We start from the raw sequence: 25,656 nt of genomic DNA, 5'->3' as shown, positions 1-25,656 counted from the left end.
ATTTTCACCTGCGTCCTAAACGACTTATGGTCAGCGTCATGTTTATAAATAATCACAATGAAACAAAGCCTTAAGGTTTCTCGCAGATAAGATCTTTATTTTTCAGTGAAATTAGACAATTTGTATTCATAAAGATTGGTGGGTCTGATTTTTTGCCTTTGTTTGTAATAAGACTAAAAAAGTATGTTTGGTTTTTTTTTAATTAAGTTGGTCAAATGCAAACGTTGAATGACTGCCTAGAAAAAAAATCAATTAAAAACGCAGTTTTTCTGAGCATAGACAACCATCCATTTTGCTTCCTCAATTATAGGAAACGACACACAATAAAAAACCGAAAGTGAATATTTTTGTTGCTTCCAAGCTTCCCGTAGAATAAACCATCAGTTGGAGAAGTTCATTGCGAGCCCTAAAACCTGCTTTTCTGTACGTAAAAGAGAGCAAAAGTTTTTTCTAATTAATGTGAGTTATGTGATATACTCGTGATTCTTGAACGTTTTGTTTCCCACACTTGCAGAGAGTAAAGTTTTGCCAGAGAAACGTCCGCATGCTACCGCGGAACTTGCCGTTCAAAAACCCATACAAGAAGGGATTGAGAGCGCTGTTCAGAAAAGTTAACAGCATCGTTGGCACTTTGACTGCCTTCGGGAAACTATGCTGTCTTAGCGAACTGTAAAAAATCATAACGAAATAAGGACTCCAACAGATCAGAAATACCACCACAATGATCCAGAGCATTTTAAACCCTCGCGCTTTTTGTCGGCGTTTGCTGCGGATCGCTCCCGGGGCGTAAAGCTTCTTAGCGCGAGAGGTGTTTGTAGCAGAGGTTATTTCGTCCGCGATAACCGTATTTTCAGGCGTGCGAACGAAGGTGGTTTCACAGTTGAACTGCGAGTTGCTGGGCTGCACTTGTTCCATGTTTCCCACCTGGTTGCGTTTCTGACGGTGTACTCGACGAAACTGCCTACTCGCTGTGCTTAAGATAGAAACGTACGTAAAAGCGATAACCGAAAAGGGCGCAACGAAGCAAGTGAGAAACAGAAAAATTGTGTACCCATTGTCCACTGAAGGTTTACCAAACGAAGGCCGGCAAATGGATTCCTCTGCTACAAAAACGTAACCTTCTCCCCAACCAAGAACCGGCATTATTGCGCAAACTGCAGCTTGTATCCAAACGTACAGAATCATTGCCAGGCTTGTTCGCTGCGTTATTAGTGTACAGTATTTAAGAGGGCGGCAGATTGCCAGGTAGCGATCGATCGCGACCAGAGCCAAAGTTAAAATAGACGTTATACAGAGCACGGAGAGCAGAAAACCTGTGAGGACGCACATAACACTGCCAAATACCCATATTCCAGTGATAGCTGACACAAGCGCGAAAGGCATACAGAGTACCGACAGCAAGAAATCCGTAGCAGCCAGGTTTAATATAAACGAGTTGGTGATTGTGCGCAAAGAACGATGAGAGAGTATACAACGGCAAATAAAACTGTTAGCGATTGCGCCAACTGCCATCACCATGGCAAGGAAAACGCTTTGTATCACAACGACGGCTGCGGTGCCAGAAGTTTGATCCTTCTCGAATGTTACATTACCTGAGCGGTTCATACTGAGTCGCTTTTTAAAAGTTCAAACTGATCACAATGGTTTGTTACGGTGGGTCCTCATCCACACATGTTTGGCGTCGGCGTTTGCGTTGGATTTCGCTTCCAATGTATCATTTATCATTCGGTTCCGGCGGACTTTACGACCAATTTAAAATCGTAAAGAACCGTAAATCTTCAAAAGCTAACGACTTTCTGCCAAAGCTCCTGTGGGGATGGAAGTAAATGACTCGGTGAAAAGATACAAAAACGATTACGGTTAGACTCCTGATGGAAGCTGACTAATCAAACATTGCGGCGCTGAAACTGAAAATGAATATTTAAACAAGACATCCACATACACTTCGGCTTCAAAACGTGACTTCTTTGAAAGCAATTATAAATGCGGTGCGCAAGTTCGCAGTATACAGTAAGTCACCTGCTAGTATGTAAATACTGTAAAAAAAATAAATATCAATAAAAAAGGCAAGATTTGGCCCACTATATAGATCTTTTTTGGTCAATTCTGAATAAATTTTACTGTTTATCTTGTTTAATTTTTTTTCTCGCACAGGTCTTCTTTTGAAATACAGCAAATGAAATGATCGCTGGCGTTTAATTCGATTTTAGAGTTCATGTTCATTAGATAGCCTTGGTTTATTAACTTATGATGGCCTTTTAAAAAGACCCAGCTAAAACACACTGAGAGTGCTACCGATGTTGATTAAGTAGGTCTTTCAAAGAGAGTCGCTGAAGGTTGGTTTTCACAGGCGTATAAACAGACGTAGACGTAGTAAGATAAAAAATCGCAGACGTAGTAAGATTAAGTTGATAAAAATCGTCTTTTGTTAGGCAAATCTCTTTACAAAAGGTGCTACCTAAAAGCACAGTACTGCATTTGCGCATATCGCCTATCTTTTTTTTTTTTTTTTTTTTGCTTATTCGTTATTGAAAACCTGCCTTAACTATGAAAATAGCAGTGGGATAGAAAAGAAAAAAACAGGCAACAAGAAAAAAAAGCCCAACGATACACATTGCGTTTTCAACAAGAGACCATGTCGTTTATTCACGACTACAGGCACGGTTAAATCTGTTTTTCATGGTATCGAAATCTCCTTTAGCCCACGTGAAAAATGTCGAATATGTACAATTAGATTAACACACGAACTTTGCATACCAAAGTTTGCTTGTTAGATGCCGTTTCGAGATCAACATTTCTCAGTTATTGCGAAGTGCTCAAGAATTTTTTTTGTGATCTCCAGTAGTATGTTGTAACGAAGCTTTCTTTGGAAATTATTCGTATACAGATGGGCGGCAAAGACTGTGCAAATATCGGTTGCAAACTTGACAAATGAATTGTCGTTTTAGGCAAACACTATTTGCGTCAGACCTGAAAGCTCTGTGAAAATGTCAGCAATATTTATTTATACAGAGCTCCTCAAATTCGGTTTGCAACAACCTTGAGTTAATTTTAGCTTTTTTTTGTGATTGTATCATATTGAGCTAATAAGGCCAGTTAAAGAACCATTGCTTCCGGAAGGAATTTTAATAAAGTCACGTTTTTGTGTCCCCAATGAAGAAGACTTTCCGTCGTTAGTATTTGCTGGAAGCCTTTCACATTTCGAATTTCAAGTCGTTTAATTTAGTTTTGCTTGGCAAGGTCACGCGAGAAAATTTGCGTATATTAACCAACTCATTCTTCTTCTTCTCTCTTCTTCCTTGACGCTAGTATCACAAATCACGATATTGTGTAAAAAAGTCTACCCTTACTCAGCTCGATGCGTTATATTTCACCAAAAATTTAGCCGACCCATTATATAGAGGTAAAAGTATAATTAAATTTTCCTCGCAAAGGCACTCTTTGTTAATTAACTATCTTTCGCCTTTAGATTCTCGCCCCTTGAAACGAAAGCATGCCTGCAGGTGCCAGCTGTGAAATATTCAATCAGGTCTGAACACTCGGTTGACCATGCAGCGAGAAGGATATCGATAACAACTGCGTGAAAAAATCTCGCGTTTCTCTCTCTTGTCGGTTTACTGTAGACAAACGCGATTTTAGAATCCGGCAATCCTAGATCTCCTCATCTTTGTGTCTGCCTTGAGCGTTTCGTTCTCTGTGTTTGAATAATCAACAGTATCTACCCAATCATTAACCCTGGTAAGGTCAATTCATTTTTTTCTATTTCTGATCGTACTGAAAGCTTGTCTGTTCTCACTGCTATAAAATCTAGAAAACTCTCAAAGAGATTCTTTCTTCCCTTCTCAACGACCAACCCCTTATTTATTTAGGACGTAGAGGAGTTTTTAAGGCGGTTACATCTTTTATCAACTTAAGATAAATAACTGTTCATTATAAATGATCATGACCGCTGAGAAGCAAGCTTAGTAGGCTCCATTACCAACCGCTGTTCGGAAAAGGAGCCCACGCCCCACTCTTCTTGAAGAGAAACGAGACTGGACTCGACAGGTTAAACAAAACTTAAATGAAAATACATTGCTACCTCCTTTCCGCGTTGCGTTGCGTTGCGCCGCTAGTACAACTAGTTCTCGAAAAACCCGGATCAAGTATATATTTCTTTTTTATAATTTTGACTGCAGAAAATAGAAAGACAACCTGCAACCACAGCTTGAATACAGACACATTCCTCGGGAGGTTATTATATGAGCCAGAAGCGCTGAGGGGAGTACAGGCCCTACCAGAATTGAACCACCCTATTCCGACCCTCCATCCGGAATCATGTTTCCAGTGGATTGTCGCATGATACTCAAAATACCTAGGTGCTGTGCACGTGCCCAGTAAGAAAGGTTTCCAACTTGAGGCACGAAATACCTAGTCGACTTCTCGACTCGACCTCACCTCTGGACGTGAAAGTAAAACAAGAACCAAGTAGAGCGCGCGAAACTCTCCACCCAGCTTAGGAATGCGTGATTGTCTGCCATCATTCCGATTTAAAATGGACTTTAAATTAGCGTTTTGGCGCTGATCTCAGATTTTTCTGAGAAACTAGTCGATGCTTAGTCGTTATTATGTCTTTATTCACTCACCTTAACGTTACCAGAATTGCCCTCAGCCGGGTTCTCCTCAGGAAAGACTTTCGCCCTTGCCATCACACTTGAAGGTTTTTCCCAAACTTTCTGTTTTGCTACAGTCATCTACTCGAGACATTTCTCCTGCCAGGAATCACTCCAGCTTTCCATAGTGTGGATCCATATTGGCTATCAAAGTAGGCTATGTTCTGCCAGTCTGTTGCGGCACGGATATGCATACAATATACTGTACAGTACCCAGCGATCAAAGGACTGATCTAGAGAAAAAAAATTGATGTTTAGGTTAATAACTCTCAAAGGTTTAACATTTCAACTTTCATTCGTGATGACCACAGAGCCCGGCATTGCGTGAATCAAGCCATGTGAAGGAAAGTAGCCAATTTCTCAGGCGAGCCGTGTTTCAGTCTCATGGCAGAGTGGATAACTTTCAAGAAACTTGTTCATGAAAGCAAAGATCTTGCTCTAGGTTCGCGTGGACAAAGAAAACTGTGTCGTTGATTTTGAATCTAATTATCAAATGAGTGGATTTCCCGCGCATAGCAAGGCATTCAATAACCTTTTGTAAACTATCAAGTCAGTACATTATTTCATTGAACTCATTTACATAAAATAAGAGGCGAAGTATCATTTCGGAGAGCCCTGATTGCCTTTTAATTGAGGATCTCAATGGGGTTAACCGTTAACCATAGATGGGCTAAAAGTTTAGCTGTTGAGCGTAAAAAATGGAGTCACAAAAATTTAGCCTCAAAAGTGAAAGTTTCAAGATCTTTTGTCAAGACTTTTTTGTGTCTTGTCAGCGCAGGGGCCAATGGCTCGTGATCAGCATTCACTAGTTTTCTACTCTTGTTTGTTTTTTTCTACTCATTTTTTCTGACGACTCGAACACGTGTTTTTTTGGTCACGCGATAGAAATCTCGAGTATCGGTTATTCAACAGAAATATTTGTAAATTTTAAATTTAATTTTTTTATTACCTTTGATGTACTTTACACTTTTCGATCTACGTACTATGTTTTCAACAACTGTTTTCACCATCGATTTGTTTTTGTCCAATACGTAACGCTGTTATTGTGTTTGAAGGCAGAGCGGGCACTGGTAACGAAATACATGTGGCGGGGAAACAAGATGGCGTCCAAGCGCCGCAAATTAGATCATGACAACAAACACAAAAAAATTCAGCATGAAAAGGAGAGAAATGCAGAAGTACGTGAAAGCGAAACACTTATTTATATCGTCCCAAAAAAGATCCCAAAAGCTAGGCTTCAAGTGTTAAGCAATCTCGCCCGAAAGAAGGAATTTCCCGTAGCAGAACATTACAGGTTGGTGCACTCACGTATCATAGTTTTCAGTCGCAAATACCATTCATTTACTCACCTTTTACATTGTAACAACGCTGATTGCTTCAGTTTTACAAGGCTAATTGAGTTAAGTGATCAACAAGCCTATGTTTTTATGTAGCTCTAATATTTCCACTAACAATTTCCGGCGATTGATAGTATAAAGCACGTAATTCATCAGCATGATCATTGGTACGAAAGGCATCCGCGGGCGAGTGTCGTTTGATACCCTCGATCGACATCTTGATCGATACTCGATCGACATCCTGATTGATGCTCGATCAACATACCGATCGATGCGCGATCGACATTCGGTCGACACTCGATCGACACTTGATCAACAGTCGGACGATAGTCAGCCGAGTGTCGACCAGCTCATATGCATCGATCAAAATTTAGTCGACTCTCAACCGACTGCTGACCAAGATGTCGATGGAGTGTCGATTAAGTGTCAACAGAGGTGTTGATGGAGTGTTGATCGTGGGTATCAATCGACACTTGACCGCAGATGCCTTTAGTGCACATGATCCAACTCGAGCTTAACTCATGTGCAAGCACTTTTGGTGGAAGCTGATTTTTTTTTTCCCGGAAATCTGCAAGAAAGGCAATCTTAATATTAAGCAATCTTAATATTAAGCTTATTTTAATATTTATATGCATTCATGTAGGTGCACAAAGTGACATGACTAGAGTGTGTGTGTTAATGTATGTTAAGGTAGGTGGGGGAGGTGGGGAGAGATGGTAGGATTACCCATTCACCTGTCCTAGGACAAAGTATACTCTTCTTATCCTGGGGGTGGAGAATAGGACATTGAGAAAGAAGAAAAAACCCCTGGGGGTGTACAAAAGTGTGGATCTTAAACTTTATCCCTGGTTTTCTTTTAGGGATTCAGTGACACACATCGTCACTGGCTATGAGACTGTGGAAAAAGTTTTGACTGTCATAGAAAGGTATAAACTAGATTACTGATGTAAAGTTCTAGAAAAACACCCATACCCCTTCCATGGAAGGTCATTTGAAATTGTGTGGGGGTGGAGGATCTCAAATGACAAAAAAATTTTAAAACAGCATAATGCTGAACTGGAATTTCCAAAGGGTTTGGGAAGGGGTGTGGTCTCCAGATCCAAGGCTGGACATAAGCACTCGCCTGCTCACCCAGGCGAGTATCTAAAGCATTGGGCAGGTGCAAAAACTTTTGGGTGAGTGAAAATTGGTCCAGACGAGTGCATTTTGAGGGTCACTTGCCTGAATGGTGCTTGCTCTCAAAATTGAGTGTCCAACCCTGCAGATCAAGCAGTCCAAGTTTGAGCCTTGGCCAGGGACACATTGTGTTGTGTGCTTGGGCTAGACTCATTACTCTCACAGTGCCTCTCTCCAACCAGGTGTATGGATGGTTACTGGCAAATTTAGTGCTTAGGGTAACCCTGCAATGGACTAGCATCCCATCTAGGGGAGAGTAGAAATACTCCTAGTCACTCCAGGCTACAGAAACCCTGAGAAGCTCCAGCCTGATGAGCCACTTGGCTCGTATGCAGACTTTACCTATGTACCTTTTACCTTAGCGAAGAGTGTCAAGCCAAGAAAATCTTTGGGTCCAAAACCAAGCAGTACTTTTAAATTTATTCCTACCTGTAGGTCTTCACTTTTAAAAGTATCTTTTAATAACTGTCTGGATCTGTGTAGAGATGCGTTCACTTGCAGATGAAGCTTTAAGCTTCAAGCTAAGGGATTGTTGCTAGCATTTTCATTAATCACCTATGTGACTGAGGAGTCACAAACTTACTGTATTGCTAGTGTTACACTGTCATGCAGGCTCAAAGTGACATTCCTTCCACAATCTTCTTATTTCTTTCTTTTTTTTTCCTCAAAACTTAAAAGTTTTGAGAAACTGAACTTGTGCTTATATAGATATGCAGGGTAAACAATAAATTTGAATAGAAATTTAAATGCAATAATTATTTATACATTAAACAAAACGTTTTGTCTTGTTTTATTCTATTAATAATGAATTTATTATTTTTTATTTTCTTGAGGCCACTTACAGAGAATGTGGAAATTGTGACTGTTGATTGTAAGTACATCATGTTAATAACATTTTGGCCTTTTTGTAAAATAATTATGATTATACTTGTAATAATATTATTATTATTATTATTATACAAGTTTATGATAATTATTTTATAATTATTGTTATTCTCAATAGATTTCTACTCTCAGTCTCAATGCATTGATTACAACAAGAAGAAAGAAAATCATCAACCAAGTGATATTGTCTTGATGTTACACCATTATTCTCAGTACTGATTTAAAAGAAATATGTGGGGAGAAGTATTGTTTCAAGATCTATTTTGTTCATCAGGGCTGACTGACTGCATAACAGCTGGTAAATTATTGGATGTTACAGATAGAGTAAGAGTTAGAGCTGCTGGGACATCAGCATCACTGTTATCCAGGTAGAAGTCAATAGTCAAGAATGTTGGTTGATGTAACAGGCAATACCAGTATTATTATTAAGTGGCCAGTCTGGACACATTGTTATTTTCTTTGTAATTTTTAAGTCTGAGTAATGAAGTATGACTTTTAGGGGGTGAGAGGTGAGGGGTGAGGGGTGAGAGGTGAGGGGTGAGGGGTGAGGGGTGGGGGAACAGCCTTAGATGGCTGGCCTGAATAATGTTCAGGTTAACCTGGTTGTGGTTAGCCTTCAATAAACACAGTAATGGAAACACCCCTTACCCCCTACCTCTCACCTTTTAACCCCATTTTAGCCCTGCCACCACAAGAAGTCTTATGTGTTTTTAAAATGCTTTCAGTGCTGCCAAAAATGACGCCGAGGAAGCTGTGTCCTGTGAATATCAGGTAAACGGCAAAAAAAGAGTGTCTGTTCTGTTGATAAGTTAGATTAGTTAAGTTATAAAGGGTTTGTTGTCATTTGGCTGATATTTAATTAAATTAAACCTTTTCTGTTTCTTCTGACAGGACACCAAGTTTGTTTGCCAAAGAGCAACTCCTTTAAAGCACCACAATATTAAATTCACTGTGAGTATCAGTAGATCCCTGCAGGAGTAATCACTGCACTGAATTTAACCCATTGACTCCCGTGCTGCCCGTAACCGCCCATTAAAACCCTAAGCTTCTGGTATAGTATTTGAACAAAGTGAAACTTGCAAACAATACACATTCAGCTGCACCCCAGCATTTTGTGTGTGTAATGGAACAGGTTAAGGTTCCAATCACAGTGTTGTTTTCTCCAATGTTTTTTATTATTTTTATTTTAATATTATTCTTCAGGACGCTCTTGAGATTCTTGAACGCCATGCAGTGTATGTAGACAACGGTCAGAGGGACTCCAGAGCTCTTGCTTTCAGACGAGCAGCTTGTGCCCTTAAGTCTTACCCAAAGTATGTTATTTTAAGTTGAACAGTAAAGACTTGATTGCTTAGAAATTACTACCAGTTACTGTCTATTGTTATGGGCAAGCAATGCATGTGAAGGGCTATGTGGGAGTAGACTTTGCAAGCATGATGTACATGAAAGATATTGGTATCAAGTCACCTTCTCTAAAGCATGGGTGGAAATGGGATACAACACAACATCTTTATTTTGCTTATAAATATGAATGTGAACATATGGATGTAAACATTCAATCTAGTCACTGTGAAGCATAAAAAAAATGAAAAAAAAAATAGCTGTCCTTGTTCAAGTGCACTTTAGTTAGAACACATACATGTACACTCCACATTTCAGCTTCTAGAAATCCATCTGTGTTTGCAGGCTAGGTTTCTTTTAGTTTGGCTCACTAATACCAGCTTCAGTAATGCATGAGTATTGTTTGTTCTTACCTCTTTACACAATAGTTTTTCTGCTAATTGAGTGAAATTATATCCTACGTGTATGTATATTCAGCTGATTGGCTAAGGCATCAAACCACTCAAATATGGTGTTGTGATGGTATTATTTTTTTGGGTCATTATGTTTTACTTTTATTGCCATATTTACGCAAAGGAAATGAAAATCAGGTTTCAAAATTTTAAAACCAAATTAAAGCAATGTTGAAATCATGACATAAATAAATTTGTGCTGGCAATCGCCTTGAGTGGCATATTGACACAGCTTGGTTAATTAAATCAATTAATCTGTGTTTTTTTCAGGCAGATCACAAGAATAGAAGAAGCAGCCAAGCTGAGCAGTGTGGGGAGCCATAGCAAGAAAGTCATTCAGGCAAGTTGGTTGATCATGAACAGTAACTGAGGCCACATTTAAAAAAAAAAAAAAAACTCTGAAAAATCATTAGCTAATGTTAATTGGTCATCTTACACTTGTGAATACAAAGGCAAGGTCTCTTAATTAATCTCATGAAGCACAGATTTTGTATTGATCTTATTGTCTGATCACACCATCCAGTAGATTTGTACACTGTAAGGCATTCTGTAGTATTCACAATTAAATATATAGTAAATGACATTCCTAAGTGCACAACTACTGGTGAACAAAGTTAAGTATACTAAGTTGTTCCAATGATCTTCTGTAAGTTCTTGTTGAATCATTAGCTGATATAACTCCAACGTAGTATTACTCTCAAGACTGGTCTGGATTTAATGTTTGTTCTTCTAACTGAAATCTTCCACACACCATCACACCATTATCTTAACGGTTTTTATGTAAAAACAGGATATTCTGGAAAATGGCTCATCAGATGAAGTTCAAGGCATCCTATCCAGTGACTTTTTCAAATCAATGGAGGTTTGTTTTTCTCTGCAATAATTGGGCAATTGATAGTTAAATTCAGTCATCAATCTTATTCAGTTGTTCGGTCAACAAGTCAGTTTTGAATCAGTCAGTTGGTCAGTCAGTGGGTTGGTTGGTCACTTGGCCCACCATTCAGTTTTGAGTTGGGGTCTGTCGAGTTTTGAGTCAGTCACGTATTCACTTTCCAGTGAATCACACAGTCCATCCATCCTTCTGTCCATCAGTCAGTCCCTCAGTCACTCAGTCGACTAAATTCAATTAAATCATATTTCAGCTGTATCATTCATTTATACAGATATTTTCATCTATTTATGGATGTGGACCTGCAACGGCTCGGAAGTGGTATGAGAAAGGCTACCGAAACATGACTGATATCATGCAAGCAGTCTCCGATGGAATGAAACTCAATGAGCAACAGTCAATGGGTACGTGAAAGTTTCCCAATATCTGAGGATTTGAAGTCCTCTTTCTCAGGTTCACAGCTTTTTTTATGGGAATCGTGAGCATTAAAGTTTAAAATGTGAAAGATGGCATGTTCTACATAGTATGAGCATGGGACAGGGAAAATATCATACTCTCCAATGGGATTTGAAACAATGACCTACCAAATACCAATTCAGTGCTCTAACTACAGAGCTACATGTACAGAGAGACTTGTGGTGAGCTAGCTAGGCCTTATCTGCTAGGGTGCCAGTTGATAGGGCCCTTTAGATCTGACGATAGACTTTCTTAACATGGCGTACATGCTTAAGATGATCATGATGATGGTATGTCATCCTTATTCCCAGAACCTTGCATGATCCACTGCTCAGAAACAAGGAGGAAGAGAATAGAGCATCTGGAACAAGATTGAGCAGTTTAAGCCTTGATTGATGTACATGTTCAGTACTCTTCATAATTTTATTCAGACTACACTGTACCAGCTCATGCAGTGGAATTTTTGTTCTTGATATTCTTCAGTGCAGTGTTAGCTTCCGTTCAGTCCGTTAATGCAAAACGTTTTGTGCATTACAGGTTTGAAGTATTACGATGATCTAGGGCAACCTGTCCCAAGAGAAGAAGCCATCAAGATCAAGGATATAGTCATTGAAGAGGTTAGTTGAATGAAGGAAATTGTAATGGTTTCAACTTGAACTTCTTAGGGTGCGTTCCTTTGTGGTGATCTTGATCAGGATCAGTGATCCAAGATCACTCGGATCATACTTGGATCATAGTGCATCAAAGGAACTGATGAATCTGTGACCAGAGTGGATTCATCGGTTCCCTTGATACACCATGATCCAAGTGATCTTGGATCACTGATCCTGATCCAGATCACCACAAAGGAACGGGCTCTTAGTGTTCTTGCTCACAGATTGATATTTCAAGTACACAAAATTACACCTATCTAGAATTTACTCCTCGGATCTGCTTACGAAAGTCAAACTTTACTGGAAGTTTGCTTTATTTTGTTTAGTCAATTTGGATCACAATTATCTGTTATGAGCAGTAATTGTTATTGCAATGTATTTGACAGTTAAACAGAATTCAACCAGACTGTACAGTGGAGTTGGTTGGAGGATATCGCAGGTGAACATTTACAAGTGATTATGATTTTAATTATAACCTGTCAGTGACCTGTATCTTTCTCCTTTCCCAGTCTTACTAGTACAGCTGTACACACGTATGTATATATCTGTTAAACACACAATGTTGGCAAATTATTGTGGCCAAATGTGTAGTCATGTCCTGATTGCCAGTTATGTTTTCTGGCTGAAAAAGCCTTGACACCAATAACTTGGCCCAAAACTTCATAACAAACAACCTTCTGTTGCTAGTTAGTTAGTTATTAATTGAATTGAAATATTAGCTTCCTCAGTTTGCTTTGCTACATCTCTACATATCAGATTGTGCTTTCTTTGATTATGACATTTTAAAATCGACAGAGCCTAATAATTCGTAATAAAATTATCTGACTTAAATACCCTCGTGTGGTTAGCTCATGAATGTTTGCATCTGAGTTTTTGTTTCTCCTTGAAAAAGAGGCAAACCTTCAGGACATGATGTGGACATATTAATTACGCATCAAGATGATGATAAAGTGGAAGGGTTGTTATCTAAACTGGTTGAAAGGCTCGAACATTTGGTAAGCAGATAATTTCCTCTCAAGGGGCAGGTGTTTCACATTTCATGACTGCAGTGTACATCAAGCTGTGATTAAATTATGTTTATTTTTCAGGGTCACATGCTTCATAAGGATTTAATGGTTGGTCGTAGCCCACATTTTGAAACTAAGAATACTTACTTGAAAAGCATTAAGGGGATTGGTGATGGTAGTCAGAGGTATGTCGCTTGCAGTTAAGGTAATTTCCCTGAAATAAAACTGCACATAAATTTTTGTTCAAACTTTGTCCAATGAATATTATCATATGAGAAGTTTAATTATAAAATTAAAAAGGGGGGTGCCCATGCTCATTAAGAAACAGTGAGGCATTGAAAATGTCCCATTTTAGTGTTACCTAATGCTTATTACAAGAATGCATTCCAAGTTATTGTAAACTCTTTGTGAGCCCAGACTCATGAAAACACGCCTCAAACTACAGTCAATACTTGTGTTGGACACAAATAAACTTTTTAAGTTTGATTTTGACAGACAGCTTAATCCTTGTTAAAATTTGGAACCAAATTGCTTGCCATGGCTATCAAACTGCAAAATAGTAAAGACTACAGTGCAGCTGCTATATATTTTCCTTATTTATTCAATTTTCAACAATAGAAAACAGATCAGTCTTTTCTCATGCAAAGCCAATGATTAGTTGATTAAAATGACTGGAAAAACAATTGGAGTGCCCAAGCTTGTTAGTGAGCTATAGCCATTTTCCAACAGACAGAATTCAATATCAAGGCAAATCCGCCATGTTTTCAATGTGCGTGTGCACCAACGCGTGCTAATGACGCCATAAATTATGCGCAGTAAGGATGCGCGTTGCAATACAGGGGAAACAATTCAGTTTTCAAAAAATAAAACTGCAAACTTTGAGCATCAAAAGACTGTTTTCGATGTTAACATTGTCATTTTTCCATGTGTCATAAGCTGCTAAAAGTATTGTTGTTCAGGGACATTTGTTTCCAGCAGTATATTGCAGGGTTTCCTGATCTTGGTGTAGTGTAGTGTTGTGAATTCATTCTCTGATTTGTGTACAAAAATTCAGTGCTGAGTATCAACCGATCCAAGAAACTTCACTACAGTGACACAGATTTCAGCAGAACTGAGCGAGGGTAGTTTTCCTTTCAAGCTATTTCAAAGGCAAAATTTTGCAGCATTTTCTCTTTGTTTTTTGTTTTGTTTTTACATTAGGCAAGGAGGCCACATGGATAGCCTTGATCACTGCTTCTGCATGTTCCAAGTAGAAACAAAGATGGAAAATGAAACAGTGGAAACGATACAAGCCAGTCCTAAAACTGACACGACAGAGTCGCACACGGATACAACAGATACACGTACTGGGGGGAGGGGAGGGTCAGCAGTGAGGAGAGTAGACTTGATTGTGACTCCACCAAAACAGTTCCCATTTGCTCTTTTAGGATGGACTGGTTCAAAGGTAAAAAATATTATATACAGTTATGTGGAAACTGTGATCCATAAAAATGACCTAGACAACCATCCCTTTGTAACTAAAGGTAAATTAGGGCTAAAAGAAACTCTTACAAGTACTGCATCAATGAGCAAGTGCTCTGCTTCAAAAACTTGCCTCAGCAGTCAATTTTACCCTATTCAATGTCAAGGTGATAAATAGCAAAGTACCTATATCTAGCATGGAGGTGCGGTGGTCTCGTGGTAAGTGTGCTCGCCTAAGGATGAAGCAGTTCTGGTTTGATCCCTGGTCAAGGACATTGTGCTGTGACACTTTACTCTGACAATGCCTCTCTCCACCCAGGTGTATAAATGGGTACCGCCAAATTTAATGCTGGGGGTAGCCATGCAATGGACTAGCATCCCATCCAGGGTGGAGTAGAAATACTCATAATCTCTTCATGCTGCTGAAACCTCATGGGCCACTTGGCTCGTATGCAGACTTAACCTTTCCTACCATCTATATCTAGCATTACTGGCCCTGGATGATACGTTCTGCAGATATTGCAGGCCTATGATGCTACACCCCTTATGTCATGATATGTCATGATACTATCTTTATTCTAATAAATGTATGGCTTACAAGGTACTTACCTTCATTATCTTCAGCAATTCAACCGTTCTTTGAGGGACTATGCGTGGAAGATATTGAAAATCAAATTGTCAAATCACGGAATGTGGGATCACAATGAAATGGTAAGTCATGTAATTTTGCGTTTTGTAATTTTATGGTAATAGTCATAGAACACAAGAAAATCTTGAAACAAACTCACCAAAACAGTTAGTTTCTGATCTAATACAGCAACTGGAGGAGACTGATGGCTCATCGTCAATAATGCTACACAACTCTGGTTTTTGTAATATAAATTTAAGAGACCATCCATAATATTACTTCAGTAACTCCAGTCCCCTTGTTTAACATGCTAGTCTCTCACACTTTAACCCCCACCAGCATTTTTTCAAGTTGTTCGGGTGAAGACTGGCACTGTCCAGTCCATGGTTGCCACAGATTTTAGTTTTCAAAAATTACTTACCCAACTTTTCCCTGATAAACATAAAATTTCCCTGACATGAAAGATAAATTACAAACATGGCCTCCAGCCTCCACTTAAAGCCATGGTAGTTACCTTGACAGCAACAGTTATCATTCTTCATTAAGGAAAAACATTGTTGAGATTACAGTGATCTCAACTGTTTCTTCCAGTCTTCAATGGTAAAAAATCAGTACTTTATAGTGTTATTCAATTTCCAGTCTTTCCTTGAATTCTTAATTTCCCTGAGTTAAACTAAATTTTCTGACTTTTCCTTTGAAGAATGCTATTTTCCCTGACCATTTCTTCATCAGTGGCAACTCTGAAGTCCTGTCAGAGTTAAATGTGAGTCTTTCCCAACTTCAACCCAAACCAGGACTGAATCGCAGACATCTCTATTTAAAATTCACTGCATAGACTGTGAACATTTTTCATTCAATTTAAACAATAGTTGCATTCAACTTGCCAACAGATCTTCAACTCCATCTGTTTCAACTATCAGTTTCCTTTATATAATTGTTTTCACTGCTTTTCCTCCAGCCTGCTTGTCAAATAGAAGCCAGATCAGAACAAGAGATATTTGAGAAACTGAAGCTTGATTACAGAGATCCTCAATTCAGAAATGCATAGCAGTTGACAGCAAATGTTAACAATGTTTCAGAGATGGTTAGAGACAACTAGACATTTCAGGGAAGTGGAGATGCTATGGAAACACAAGCCATAGGTGATTATTTCAAGTTCTCTCCAGCATTCAAAACTGTTTCTACAATTTGGTAGACACATGAAGAAAGGAAATTTACCTCGACAACCCGTTTTACTTTTCAAACTTTTTATCAACAAGGAAAATACTAAACAAGTACCAGCAACAAGATGGCTTTATTCAGCAAGGTCATATAATTTATATATAATATATATCAAGAGTTACATCTTGAAAAACCTCTCAAAAACAATGCAAATCCCATGGGGCCAGTCATTAAGTGTTTTGTTATACCTCCCAACTCAAAAATAGAAAAAACTGCAAAAAAAGTATTTGCTTGATGCCAGCTGGAAACATAAATTTGCTGTGGTTTCAAGGTGGACAGCCTGAACAAGTGCAAGTTGGAAGTTCAAGTTGTTGTTTCCCAATGGAGTTAGTGGGTTTTGTTCACCCAACTGCTAGGGAGTTCGTGAGTTTTGACCCATGACACGTTCTCCTCCAATCAGAAAATGCATTTGAGTTGGGAGGTACGACAAAGTAATAAAATAACGTTTTAAATAGTTTTCAGAAGCATTTTTTTTTTTCAGTTGTTCTCCAACTGACAATCACTGTGCAATGGTCAACAAGAATTCCAAACAACTAAAACTTTAATATTCACTATTTAAAGTCTTAATTCAAGACTCAATTCATACGCTGCAAGATTCCCTTGTCTTCCGGCTTGGCGAGAGATGAGAGGGAACCTCTGCTTGATCCTTTGATCAGCCATGGTCCACAATCAGGGACAAATAAATTAAAAATACTGGTTTTGACAAATTTTAACCAGTTGAAAAGTTATATGCATGACAGATAGAATTTGAAACACTGTCAATTTATGAGACTACTGGCAACAATATCCACCGCCCTTTAATTGGTTACACAATAAAAATTGTAACACTGCACTGACACGAGTTTGTCAGAACATATCAAAATTCTAAACTTTTGTCTGACAAATAACTGGCAATGTTTGATCTTTTGCTGTTTGTACAGTTCAGCACTATTGCACAGCTGTACATCAATTCACCTTCACAAGCCATTCAAAGTCAAAGGAGCTTGATTTTAGTGCTGTTTTATTACTCCAAAACAGTTTGTTTATCTGCAGCTAGCATATGCTAGAAAGCATAGTCTTGAATAAAGTCAAGTTAACTTCAACTCAGCTGTTTTTTTTTTTTTTCTGGTCGCTCAGTACCTTGTTGAACTTTACAAATCAAAATTAGCCAAAAGTAAATGCTTCACAAGCAGATGTCAATGTAGTTTGTGCATGCACAATGGGATTAGGTTCCCTCTTGGCTCTCACTAAGTAGAAGGAGAAGAGAATCTTTGCATCCCAGGGTATCTTAACAAAAAAAAAAGTAAAATAAAAATAAACCCTACAAGCCCAGATCAGGGAGACATTGGGATAATGTCAACCCCATAATACCACAAAACAAAATTAATTAAGCAAACATTGCAATACCACAAAAAATTCAGCACATTCCATGACATAATTGGCATAGCATAGTGGTTTGAACCCTACAGCGGTAAAACGCAGGAGGGGGGGGGGGGGGATGTTGCCTGAAAAAGGTGGGTAAATGTGAAGGAAATGTTGATTTACTGATTTATTTGTCGACAAAAACCTAAAGAAGGCATTTTGTGAGTTTGTCCAGAGAATACTGCAATACTGAAATTTAGGATTAAAATTACCAAAATACTGCATGAAAAATTTTCCAACACCATAAGACTGTGAACCTCAATGTCCACCTCCTGTAGAAATGGCATGGCTTTGTAACAATACATGTGTATTAAAAGTTGTATTAAAAGTTGTATTACTGTGAGAACTGACAAATACGTCCAGCTTAGACACAATGTACAGAGACTCACACCTCATTTCAATGATCTGCTTGACTATTCTGAACATTTATATCACTTCCACACAGTGAAAATAGTTATTTTATGATGAAAGTGAGCACAGTGACAATAATCGTTATTTTGTAACAATACATGTTGTCATTGAGGAAAAAAATTCTAAGCAGAGAATGACCCAAGAATAACTGCAAATCAAACAATTAAATTCAAAGGTTTACAAAGCTGTGGGCTAAGACATAAATTAGAAGGAGCCCAAACGTTCCTGATCATGAAATCCTGGGTGCCCAGCACTTAAGTTTATATGAAAAAAGTAAGTTTTTCCAGTTGCCCAAATGGCAAAAGTTAGTTGCCTAGAGCACAGACCTGGTGTATCTAATCAGTTTCCTAACTGTCTTTCCTTCCATCACTTTTACAGCTGTATTGATCAACATTGTTCATTTCTACAAAATTGATCAAGACAAGCTTTTGATATGCATACCAGCTGCAGTTGTAGCACCGTGTATAACTCAAGTAATGCAAACATTAATTTTATAAATGGACCAATAATAATAATTATCGTTTACTGCATTTTTTCTTTCTTTTCATTGGCCGAAAGCCCATCAGGTGACCTGCAAATAACCCCCTACAAATAATGGTCTGGTCATGTGTAGCATCATCTAAATATTTTTTGCTGCAACATTCTGCTCGAGTAATTTGTAATCACCCTCTTGTGTGTAAAATGGCAGATTACTTCTCTGCACTGCCAGAGAGTGATTTAAATGTATAACAAACTTGGTGATTGAGTGATTACTGATAAAACAATAACATTGAATTCAGTTAAATTGCAAAATATTGTGATTTGTCAGTGTCTTGCAGATCGATTATTTGCCTCAGCCTTTGATAGATCTGCTTGCTACTGACAAATTATGATATTTCGCTCAACTTCATCCAGTATGAAGAATTATTAATTATTGTTGTATAAAAATACTACATTTATTATTTTAAAGTCAACAAACAAACACACACATCAGAGTCTCCTGTTGGTATCCCTATACCTTTTCTTGATTCTCATTCTTGTCTCTTGTCCCTTAACGTTTCTTCTACCTGCCATTGGAAAAAAAACTGTACTGTCAGTCTTGCAAGGAAGTGGCATGGCAACAAAACGATTGAGGGGAAGGAGAATTCAGACCTGACTAAATGACTGGTAACAACTGAAGTTTACAACTCAGTTAACTGGCGTTGGTAATTAAAAGTAGCAAACTTGGAAGGCTGACTTTTCAAGTTTTAACCCTTCATCAAAGCTACAAGCCTTGTCACATTTAGTTGAAGCACATGCAAACGTTTCAAATTAATGTTTTATTCCAGCAACTAGTAAAAGTGTGTCAAAACCCCCTTTCCACCATTCAATGTTGGAAAATGGCAAAATGCATTCATATGTCCGTTCCAAGTGTTTTATCAACATTGCTCTGGGGTGGTGCTCTGTTTCTGGAGAGAAAAGGAAATGGTCTCCCATGCTTGCTTTGCTTAAAATGTGTGTAAATTTGAGTTTTCATCAACAGCCTGACCCACCTTATTTGACTCAATTATGGAGACTCCTTTCTTGAGAAATTCTTCCTTTGTTTTGGCAATTCCTTCACTTGTCACCCCTCTGCACCCATCTGCTATAACGACAGTTTTAAAACCTTGTTCAACAGCATCGACTGCTGAATGTTTGACGCACACATCAAAAGCTAAGCCACATATGAAGACATCTGTTACTCCATGTTTTAGAAGATCAAGGAATAATGACGTCTGTGCACTGTCAGCATTGTCCCAAAATGCAGAATAGCTATCTACCTGAGGATTGCTTCCTTTTTTGACTGTTATATCACCATTCCCAGGAGGCTGATGAAAAGAGAAACAACGTTTTTAAATTTAAGGACGGTACCTACTTTTGTTAGTGTGCACACATTCTGTGCATCACGCAAGGCATGCTTTAAGCATGCATGTCAGGGGTTTCAATAAAAGCCGGTTACCGGCAGTCTACCGCTGCCTGTAGGACCTCTTACCGCCATCTGTTTGGATTTCATTACTGAAAATAAAAATGATATTAATAAATAAACAGCAAATACAACAACAGCGATGACCACTGAAATTTTTAAATGCTACAAAAAAGCAGGCAAACTAAACGTTCCAAAGAAATAGCGTATATGTTGTTTGTAGTCGCTGATCAGTGTTATCACTGTTAATCTCAGGATACCTAAGACATCTGAATGATTTAATAACATGACTTAATTTTTCTTTATTTTATGATTATTGAATACCTGAATATTGAAGCGGGAGAATCAATGAACTGGGAGAATCAATGAAAAGTCGAAAATGAGGTTTGGTTTTGTAAGAATATTAGTAAAAAGAATTTTGTTGTAAAGTTTATCTCATTTAATTTTTTTCTGAAGAGTCAAAAATCAGTTTGTTGCCATGTTGGTCCATTTGAATGAGTAGCAGAGAAGTTGTACTTGTTTTAAGAAAGGACTTCAAAGAAATTACTGCCTCAGTGGATATCAAGTGTCACTGAGAGATATCTGCCTAGAAAGGTATTCAAAATGCACCTCTTTGCAAAAAATTAATAGTTTGTCAAAAAAAAAAAAAATCCTGCTTTGTGGTCAATAAAAATACCCATCACTTTTTGATGCCTAGAATGTTGGAAATCGCATTTCCGAGCATCTAGATTCCAAGTTTTTCTAGGGGGGCATGCTCCCAGATCCCCCTAGGGAAAAAGGGCCTTACGGCCCCTTTAGTGGTCACAGCTGCCTATTACACCTTCAGTGGTCGCTTATAACTAATGTTATTGAAACCCCTGCATGTACCTGCAGATGGTGTAGTGTGCATGCAAAACAAGTGCAAATATACAAATGTTTTACTTACTGGGGAGGTGACAGGAAAAAATGTAACGGGCACCATAAAAGTTTTCAAAAAAGATCAATAACTTCAAAAAATGCGTGGTTACCCCGACCTACATTTTATGTTATGAAGTAGAAATGACAAGCCTATTCAACAAGTGATAAGTTTCTGGTTGTGAGCAAAAGGTATTTCTAGACTGTATTTTAGCTGAACCAGAGGAAGGCTGTCAGAGATGCTAAAAGCGCTGTGGCAACAATTTTGATATTAAAAAAAAACACACCAAAAATGGTTTTTATGTTACCATTTACCACGCAGTTTTAAGATCTTTATAAATGTGTTTGCTTTTCCCTATGTAAAGGCAAATCCTACGGAAATCTATGAAGAAATATCCTTTCCTTCGTTTTTAAGAAAAATGCTCATGTCCGCATTTTTGTTGAGATTCAAGCTTAATTATCTCAAAAAAAGCGCGTGGCTATCCCAATTTTTCTTTGTGGATTTAAGTACCCCTTGCAAAGATCTACTTGTTCCGCATGGTCCTAACCTGGTGCAAAAACTTTTGTACTTAGTAGGCAGCGTCCTTAATACTTCTAGTCATGTCTAGTGGCTCAAAACAGTTTCCAACACTTTCAAAGACTTAAATTTTGGTGGCTCCTTAAAACCAACCTATATCAGTTGATGCTACAATCATAGTAAGAACTGCCCAGTCATTGGTGGGTGTGTTGTTATCATATTTTTCATGACACAATAGGTTACCATAGTAACACCCTTAAAAGGACACAGCTGGAGCACATGCGCATTAGATACCATTTCATAGCTACTTTGCATATCACAGAGACGTGATCCACACTGTCACTTTTAACCAAATATGATAAAAATAATATCATAGGATGAGCAAAGGCACACTCAAAAACAGGTTTCTCAGTAAACGATTGAAAATCAAGCAAAACACTGCAAAGAGTGAAGCGGATTTCTAGATGTACTTTGATGTCATGTTGAGGTGAACTTTTTTCAAAGTGAGAAAACTAGCGTCCAAGTCAGTGCTGTCCCAAAGCTGACTGTGTCCCTTTTATTTTTAGCTTTAAGTACCGATAATTTAAAAACAGCACATTTTTTATTATCAAGTTTTGGATGAAAAACCACAAATGACCACATGAAAAAGTTACGAAGAACAAAAACTATACCTTTACTTCCTTATGTAGCTTAGCTCCCCAGCTGTCTATTTCACAGTGACGGGGCCACAAAACTTGATCAACGCGAGGAGTTTTTTCGTAAACCACAACATCAAACACCTTGGCATTTTCTGCACTCTGAACTGGACTTGAGGAGTGCAGTGGGTAGAGCGACACATTGTCTATGAAGGAACAGTGGTTTGGCGGATGCCAGTCAAATGTATAACCAACAATGCCAAAAAGTTTTCTCGACAATAAATCCTGTATTACTGGTACAACTTCTTCGCCATCTTCACCTGCAGGGCAGTTCTTCAAAGCAAGTGATCCTGTGATGAAGTCATTCTGCACATCAACAATAAGCAATACTGATACAGGATTTAGCACCTATGAAATAAAAGTACACACAGGACTGAATAATTGAGTTACACAAACACTTGTGGACGTCTGGGACTGGGAGCACTTGAAAAACACACTACAGTGGAATCATGCTTTTATGAACCTCCAAGGGAAATGAAAATTGGTTTGAAAAATCGGATAGTTCAAGAGATCGGGGGTAAAATTACAGTGTTCGACTGAGGAGAGGAAACGACTTTTCGTTCAAATTATCAGGTGGTTCGAAAAACTGAGGGCTCGAGAAATCGGGATTCCACTGTATAGCTTGATAGAAGCAGGGAACATGTTTTCTTTTAAATAAATATTATCAGTCAGTGTAAGACAGACTGCAGACCGCAGATGGGTTCCTTTAAGGTTATGACCGAGGGTAAAATGTAGACTGCATAACACAGGTGAAATGCAGACTGCAGGTGTACGTTCATGACGCGTGATTTACATTATAGAATGCTAACAGTTAACTGATTAAACTTGGCATTATTCAGCTAATTGAAGTGAAAGTCTGCATTATGGTAACTATGGCCTGAATATAACTCAGGTCTGCACATTTATGGTTAACACTCAGTGATGGAAATGATAACACTAGACATAAAACGTCTGCAGTCTACATTTTACTACTGATCTGCAGTCTGCAGTCTGCATTTTACCCTCAGTCTGCATTTTACCCTCAGTCTACATTTTACCACTGATCTGCAGTCTGCAGTCTGCATTTTACCCTCAGTCCACCTTTTACCACTGATCTGCAGTCTGCAGTCTGCATTTTACACTGACTGGTAATTTCTTTGCACTGACTTAATTTGAACACAAAGATCTGAGATTTTCCTTAGGGCTTCAGAAGTTATAATAATTTCCCCTTTCAATGAAAAGGGGAATCGTATACCGGTAGTACATGTAGCTTTCAACAGTAAACATGTTGAGGTCTGAGTAACATTAACGTGTGATGGCATGACAACATCAAGAGGTGGACAGTATAATATAAATACATGTATATACCCTCTTCAACTTAAACTTGAAAGATGCATTTTAAAGTATAGTAAGAGTAGTTTCAGATAAAGCAGGGATTGGGAAGGCTGTACCATGCGCATATGGTGCATAAATCTATGAAATGACGCATTCTGAAAGCACCTACCAGGCCTGTGATGCGCAGTAGCATCGAAACAGCTAGTAAAATATACACCATTTTGTGGACAGGATTTTCATTTGTGAAATTTTCAGTATTATGATGAATAAATATGTGAGAAATCATGATGCCTTTGCTCTTTAATCGATGTTATAAAAGCGTTCGTTTTGTTTTCGTCCCCAGACCCCTTACTTATACTCTGCTTGCAAACGAGGTTCTTGCTCCTTCCATGTGCTTTCTGTTTTTCAATGATAGAATCGCCTGCTTTCAATATGTTTTGCATGTTGTAATTAGCCAAATAATATGCCTCCGAAAGCGAAAGTTCCAAAATTAGAAAAAAACTCAGAGATTGTTACGAACACCAAGTCTACCACAACAAATTGTGATCCTGAAAACAATGATCAAGACGAAGCTTCCAAGCCTTGTAGTTCTAAGGAACAAAAAAATGTTTGGTTAACATTTCACTAACTATTAAAGAGCTACAGGTGTGTTATGTACAGTTCATGCGTAGCTCAAGTTTTAAATTGTAAATGCAACGTTACTCGTCACTCTAAATCTAACTGAGCACGTCTCAGTGATGTTGATGCCAGACTACTCGGTGTGTTAAGTTTAATCAGTTCCAGTTCAGGATGCATAGTTTAACCTCAGTGAAAGGTCATATCATCTGAGTTAGCTATATTCTGTGACTGTACACTTTAACCTAGCTTGAAGTCAAGCAAAATATTTAAAACAACAGCAATCAAGAATTATGTATCAATTGTCAAAATTTTTTTATGGCCCATTTCTTTACCCTAATGGCCCAAACGTTTTATAAATGGCCCATAACTTTACAATGCCATGGGCCATAGGCTCATTTGCCTGTTTTGCCTTCCCAATCCCTGATAAAGCAGTTTTCAAAAACTTTGGCAAATCACACTATATGACATTTGCAAACTGCAGACTACATTTAGTCCTCAATAGGGCTCCGGCTAGCCTGAATATCACTAAGGTTTAGGTTTAGTTTGCTCCGTGGCAACTTTATTGAGTGTATACATGAGAAAAAGTTGTCCCTCCCTGCTGGCCAAGAAGTTGACCCTGCACGATTATTTATAGCCCTTAGTAGATATTCAAATGCATAGTTATCCTGTTTCTTTGAGTTTCCTTTGGTTATTCGACCACCCTGAGCTCCGTTGATCTAATTTTTACACATGTAATACAAATTTACATGTGATGAAACTAAAACTTCAAAAGGATGGTAATTTTTTATTTTGGAAAATGATGAGATCACATGCCTCAGCCTGTTTGGTCAAGAAAGTCGCATGAGCTTTTTTAGACCAATCAGTAAACACAGAAGTACAAAACCAAACAAACACGACAACCAGCACTTACAGGGCGTAACCAGTATTGCCACAAGGCTGTGCAAGAATTCTCCTCGATTCGTTTCTGTCAAGACAAATACAGAAAGTTAATTTTTCACATCAACCAAATAAGTAAAACTTAAAGACGTCTACGGGATACAAAATAATGAAACTTCAACTTCACTTTATTTCACTTCATTGAAAATGAAAAACTTGTTACAAGGGTATTACAGTAACTCATATCTGATACGTGATCAGAATCTTCATATTAAGTAAACTTTGAAGGATTCGCAAGATGCGGTTTTCTACGATATGTGAAATAATTACGACTATATGGAGATATAAACAATTCTACAGCCACGAGCCAGACAATAAGATATTAAAAATTGAGTACTAGGCAAAACAATTAGACATTTCTCGCACTACTGACCAAGCGAACGTTGAGTTGTCGCCGGACTTCGTTAGTTTGCTCCTCGTTCAAGCTCTCTTGCCCCAGCAGGGAGTTCAGCCAGCTCCTGAATTCCTCGTCTGGTACATCACAATACTTGGAGTATTTTCCTGTGTGTATCAATATAGCTATAGTGACTTATTTGTTATACAAATGGTCCCTGTAAACAAACGCTCATTTGAGATAGCGTCGCTTGAGCGGCGTTTTAAGTGCAAGATCAAAATATAATTTACAGTCACCTAGAGATGACTTCCTAATTGATTTTGATATGTTTTCTCGGATAAACTGTAAGGTTTCTTCTCCTTTCTGCCCTTTTCGACGGTAATTATCAAAGAAGTGACTAACCGTATCCAGCGCCATCTTTCTTTTTCTTGTCCAGTCTCGTTCCTCGATTGTTTTG

General features: G+C 38.3%; 4 protein-coding genes across 7 annotated transcripts in view; 1 reads left to right on the top strand and 3 right to left on the bottom strand.

The window, feature by feature from the left end:
- Positions 1–6,214, bottom strand: part of LOC110043381 (proton-coupled amino acid transporter 1-like) — a 27,611-nt gene extending 21,397 nt beyond the window's left edge. The window contains exons 1-2 of one of the 2 annotated variants that reach the window (XM_020748834.2): positions 6,002–6,214; positions 4,626–4,885 (exon numbers count right to left, since the gene is read on the bottom strand). In XM_020748834.2, coding sequence (XP_020604493.2) covers positions 4,626–4,733 — 108 coding nt within the window. In that variant the 5' untranslated portion in view covers positions 4,734–4,885; positions 6,002–6,214. The remainder of the gene's footprint in view (positions 1–4,625; positions 4,886–6,001) is intronic. The other variant, XM_089274300.1, reaches the window with a different exon arrangement.
- Positions 71–3,718, bottom strand: LOC110043380 (alpha-1A adrenergic receptor-like). Its single transcript, XM_020748833.2, has one exon. The coding sequence runs from the start codon at positions 1,603–1,605 to the stop codon at positions 451–453; it is 1,155 nt and encodes a 384-aa protein (XP_020604492.1). The 5' UTR covers positions 1,606–3,718; the 3' UTR covers positions 71–450.
- LOC110043425 (DNA-directed DNA/RNA polymerase mu-like) lies at positions 5,680–17,240 on the top strand. 2 transcript variants are annotated; one of them, XM_089274299.1, is made up of 17 exons: positions 5,689–5,946; positions 6,850–6,915; positions 7,999–8,036; positions 8,325–8,418; positions 8,776–8,821; positions 8,942–9,001; positions 9,254–9,363; positions 10,114–10,183; positions 10,634–10,705; positions 11,007–11,136; positions 11,726–11,805; positions 12,228–12,280; positions 12,734–12,836; positions 12,930–13,033; positions 14,049–14,292; positions 14,934–15,020; positions 15,896–17,240. In XM_089274299.1, the coding sequence occupies exons 1-17, from the start codon at positions 5,735–5,737 to the stop codon at positions 15,983–15,985; spliced, it is 1,659 nt and encodes a 552-aa protein (XP_089130425.1). In that variant the 5' UTR covers positions 5,689–5,734; the 3' UTR covers positions 15,986–17,240. The 2 variants fall into 2 exon arrangements, with proteins under 2 accessions (XP_089130424.1, XP_089130425.1); XM_089274298.1 differs by lacking the exons at positions 14,934–15,020; positions 15,896–17,240 and having other exon boundaries at positions 5,680–5,946; positions 14,049–14,903.
- LOC149104038 (uncharacterized) lies at positions 16,213–25,656 on the bottom strand. Of its 2 annotated transcripts, XM_089274305.1 has the most exons (6): positions 25,496–25,655; positions 25,239–25,366; positions 24,840–24,893; positions 21,974–22,345; positions 19,482–19,796; positions 16,213–19,016 (listed from the first exon to the last, which is right to left on the bottom strand). In XM_089274305.1, the coding sequence occupies exons 1-6, from the start codon at positions 25,614–25,616 to the stop codon at positions 18,981–18,983; spliced, it is 1,026 nt and encodes a 341-aa protein (XP_089130431.1). In that variant the 5' UTR covers positions 25,617–25,655; the 3' UTR covers positions 16,213–18,980. The 2 variants fall into 2 exon arrangements, with proteins under 2 accessions (XP_089130431.1, XP_089130430.1); XM_089274304.1 differs by having other exon boundaries at positions 18,969–19,796; positions 25,496–25,656.

Source organism: Orbicella faveolata, unplaced genomic scaffold (genome assembly GCF_042242905.1).
Source record: "Orbicella faveolata isolate gen_17 unplaced genomic scaffold, um_ofav_v1 contig_35, whole genome shotgun sequence".
In the NCBI taxonomy this organism is placed as follows: domain Eukaryota; kingdom Metazoa; phylum Cnidaria; class Anthozoa; order Scleractinia; family Merulinidae; genus Orbicella; species Orbicella faveolata.
This window is presented reverse-complemented; position numbering and strand designations above follow the sequence as displayed.

Excerpts from the sequence above, each read along its gene's own strand:
- LOC110043380 (XM_020748833.2), bottom strand. The coding sequence starts at position 1,605 with ATGAACCGCTCAGGTAATGTAACATTCGAGAAGGATCAAACTTCTGGC.
- LOC110043425 (XM_089274298.1), top strand. The coding sequence starts at position 5,735 with ATGTGGCGGGGAAACAAGATGGCGTCCAAGCGCCGCAAATTAGATCAT. Across the intron at positions 5,947-6,849 it reads CCCGTAGCAGAACATTACAG|GGATTCAGTGACACACATCG; the intron begins GTTGGTGCACTC and ends GTTTTCTTTTAG. Across the intron at positions 9,364-10,113 it reads GCCCTTAAGTCTTACCCAAA|GCAGATCACAAGAATAGAAG; the intron begins GTATGTTATTTT and ends TGTTTTTTTCAG.
- LOC149104038 (XM_089274304.1), bottom strand. The coding sequence starts at position 25,616 with ATGGCGCTGGATACGGTTAGTCACTTCTTTGATAATTACCGTCGAAAA. Across the intron at positions 25,367-25,495 it reads AATTAGGAAGTCATCTCTAG|GAAAATACTCCAAGTATTGT; the intron begins GTGACTGTAAAT and ends TGATACACACAG. Across the intron at positions 19,797-21,973 it reads AGCTACATAAGGAAGTAAAG|CCTCCTGGGAATGGTGATAT; the intron begins GTATAGTTTTTG and ends TCTTTTCATCAG.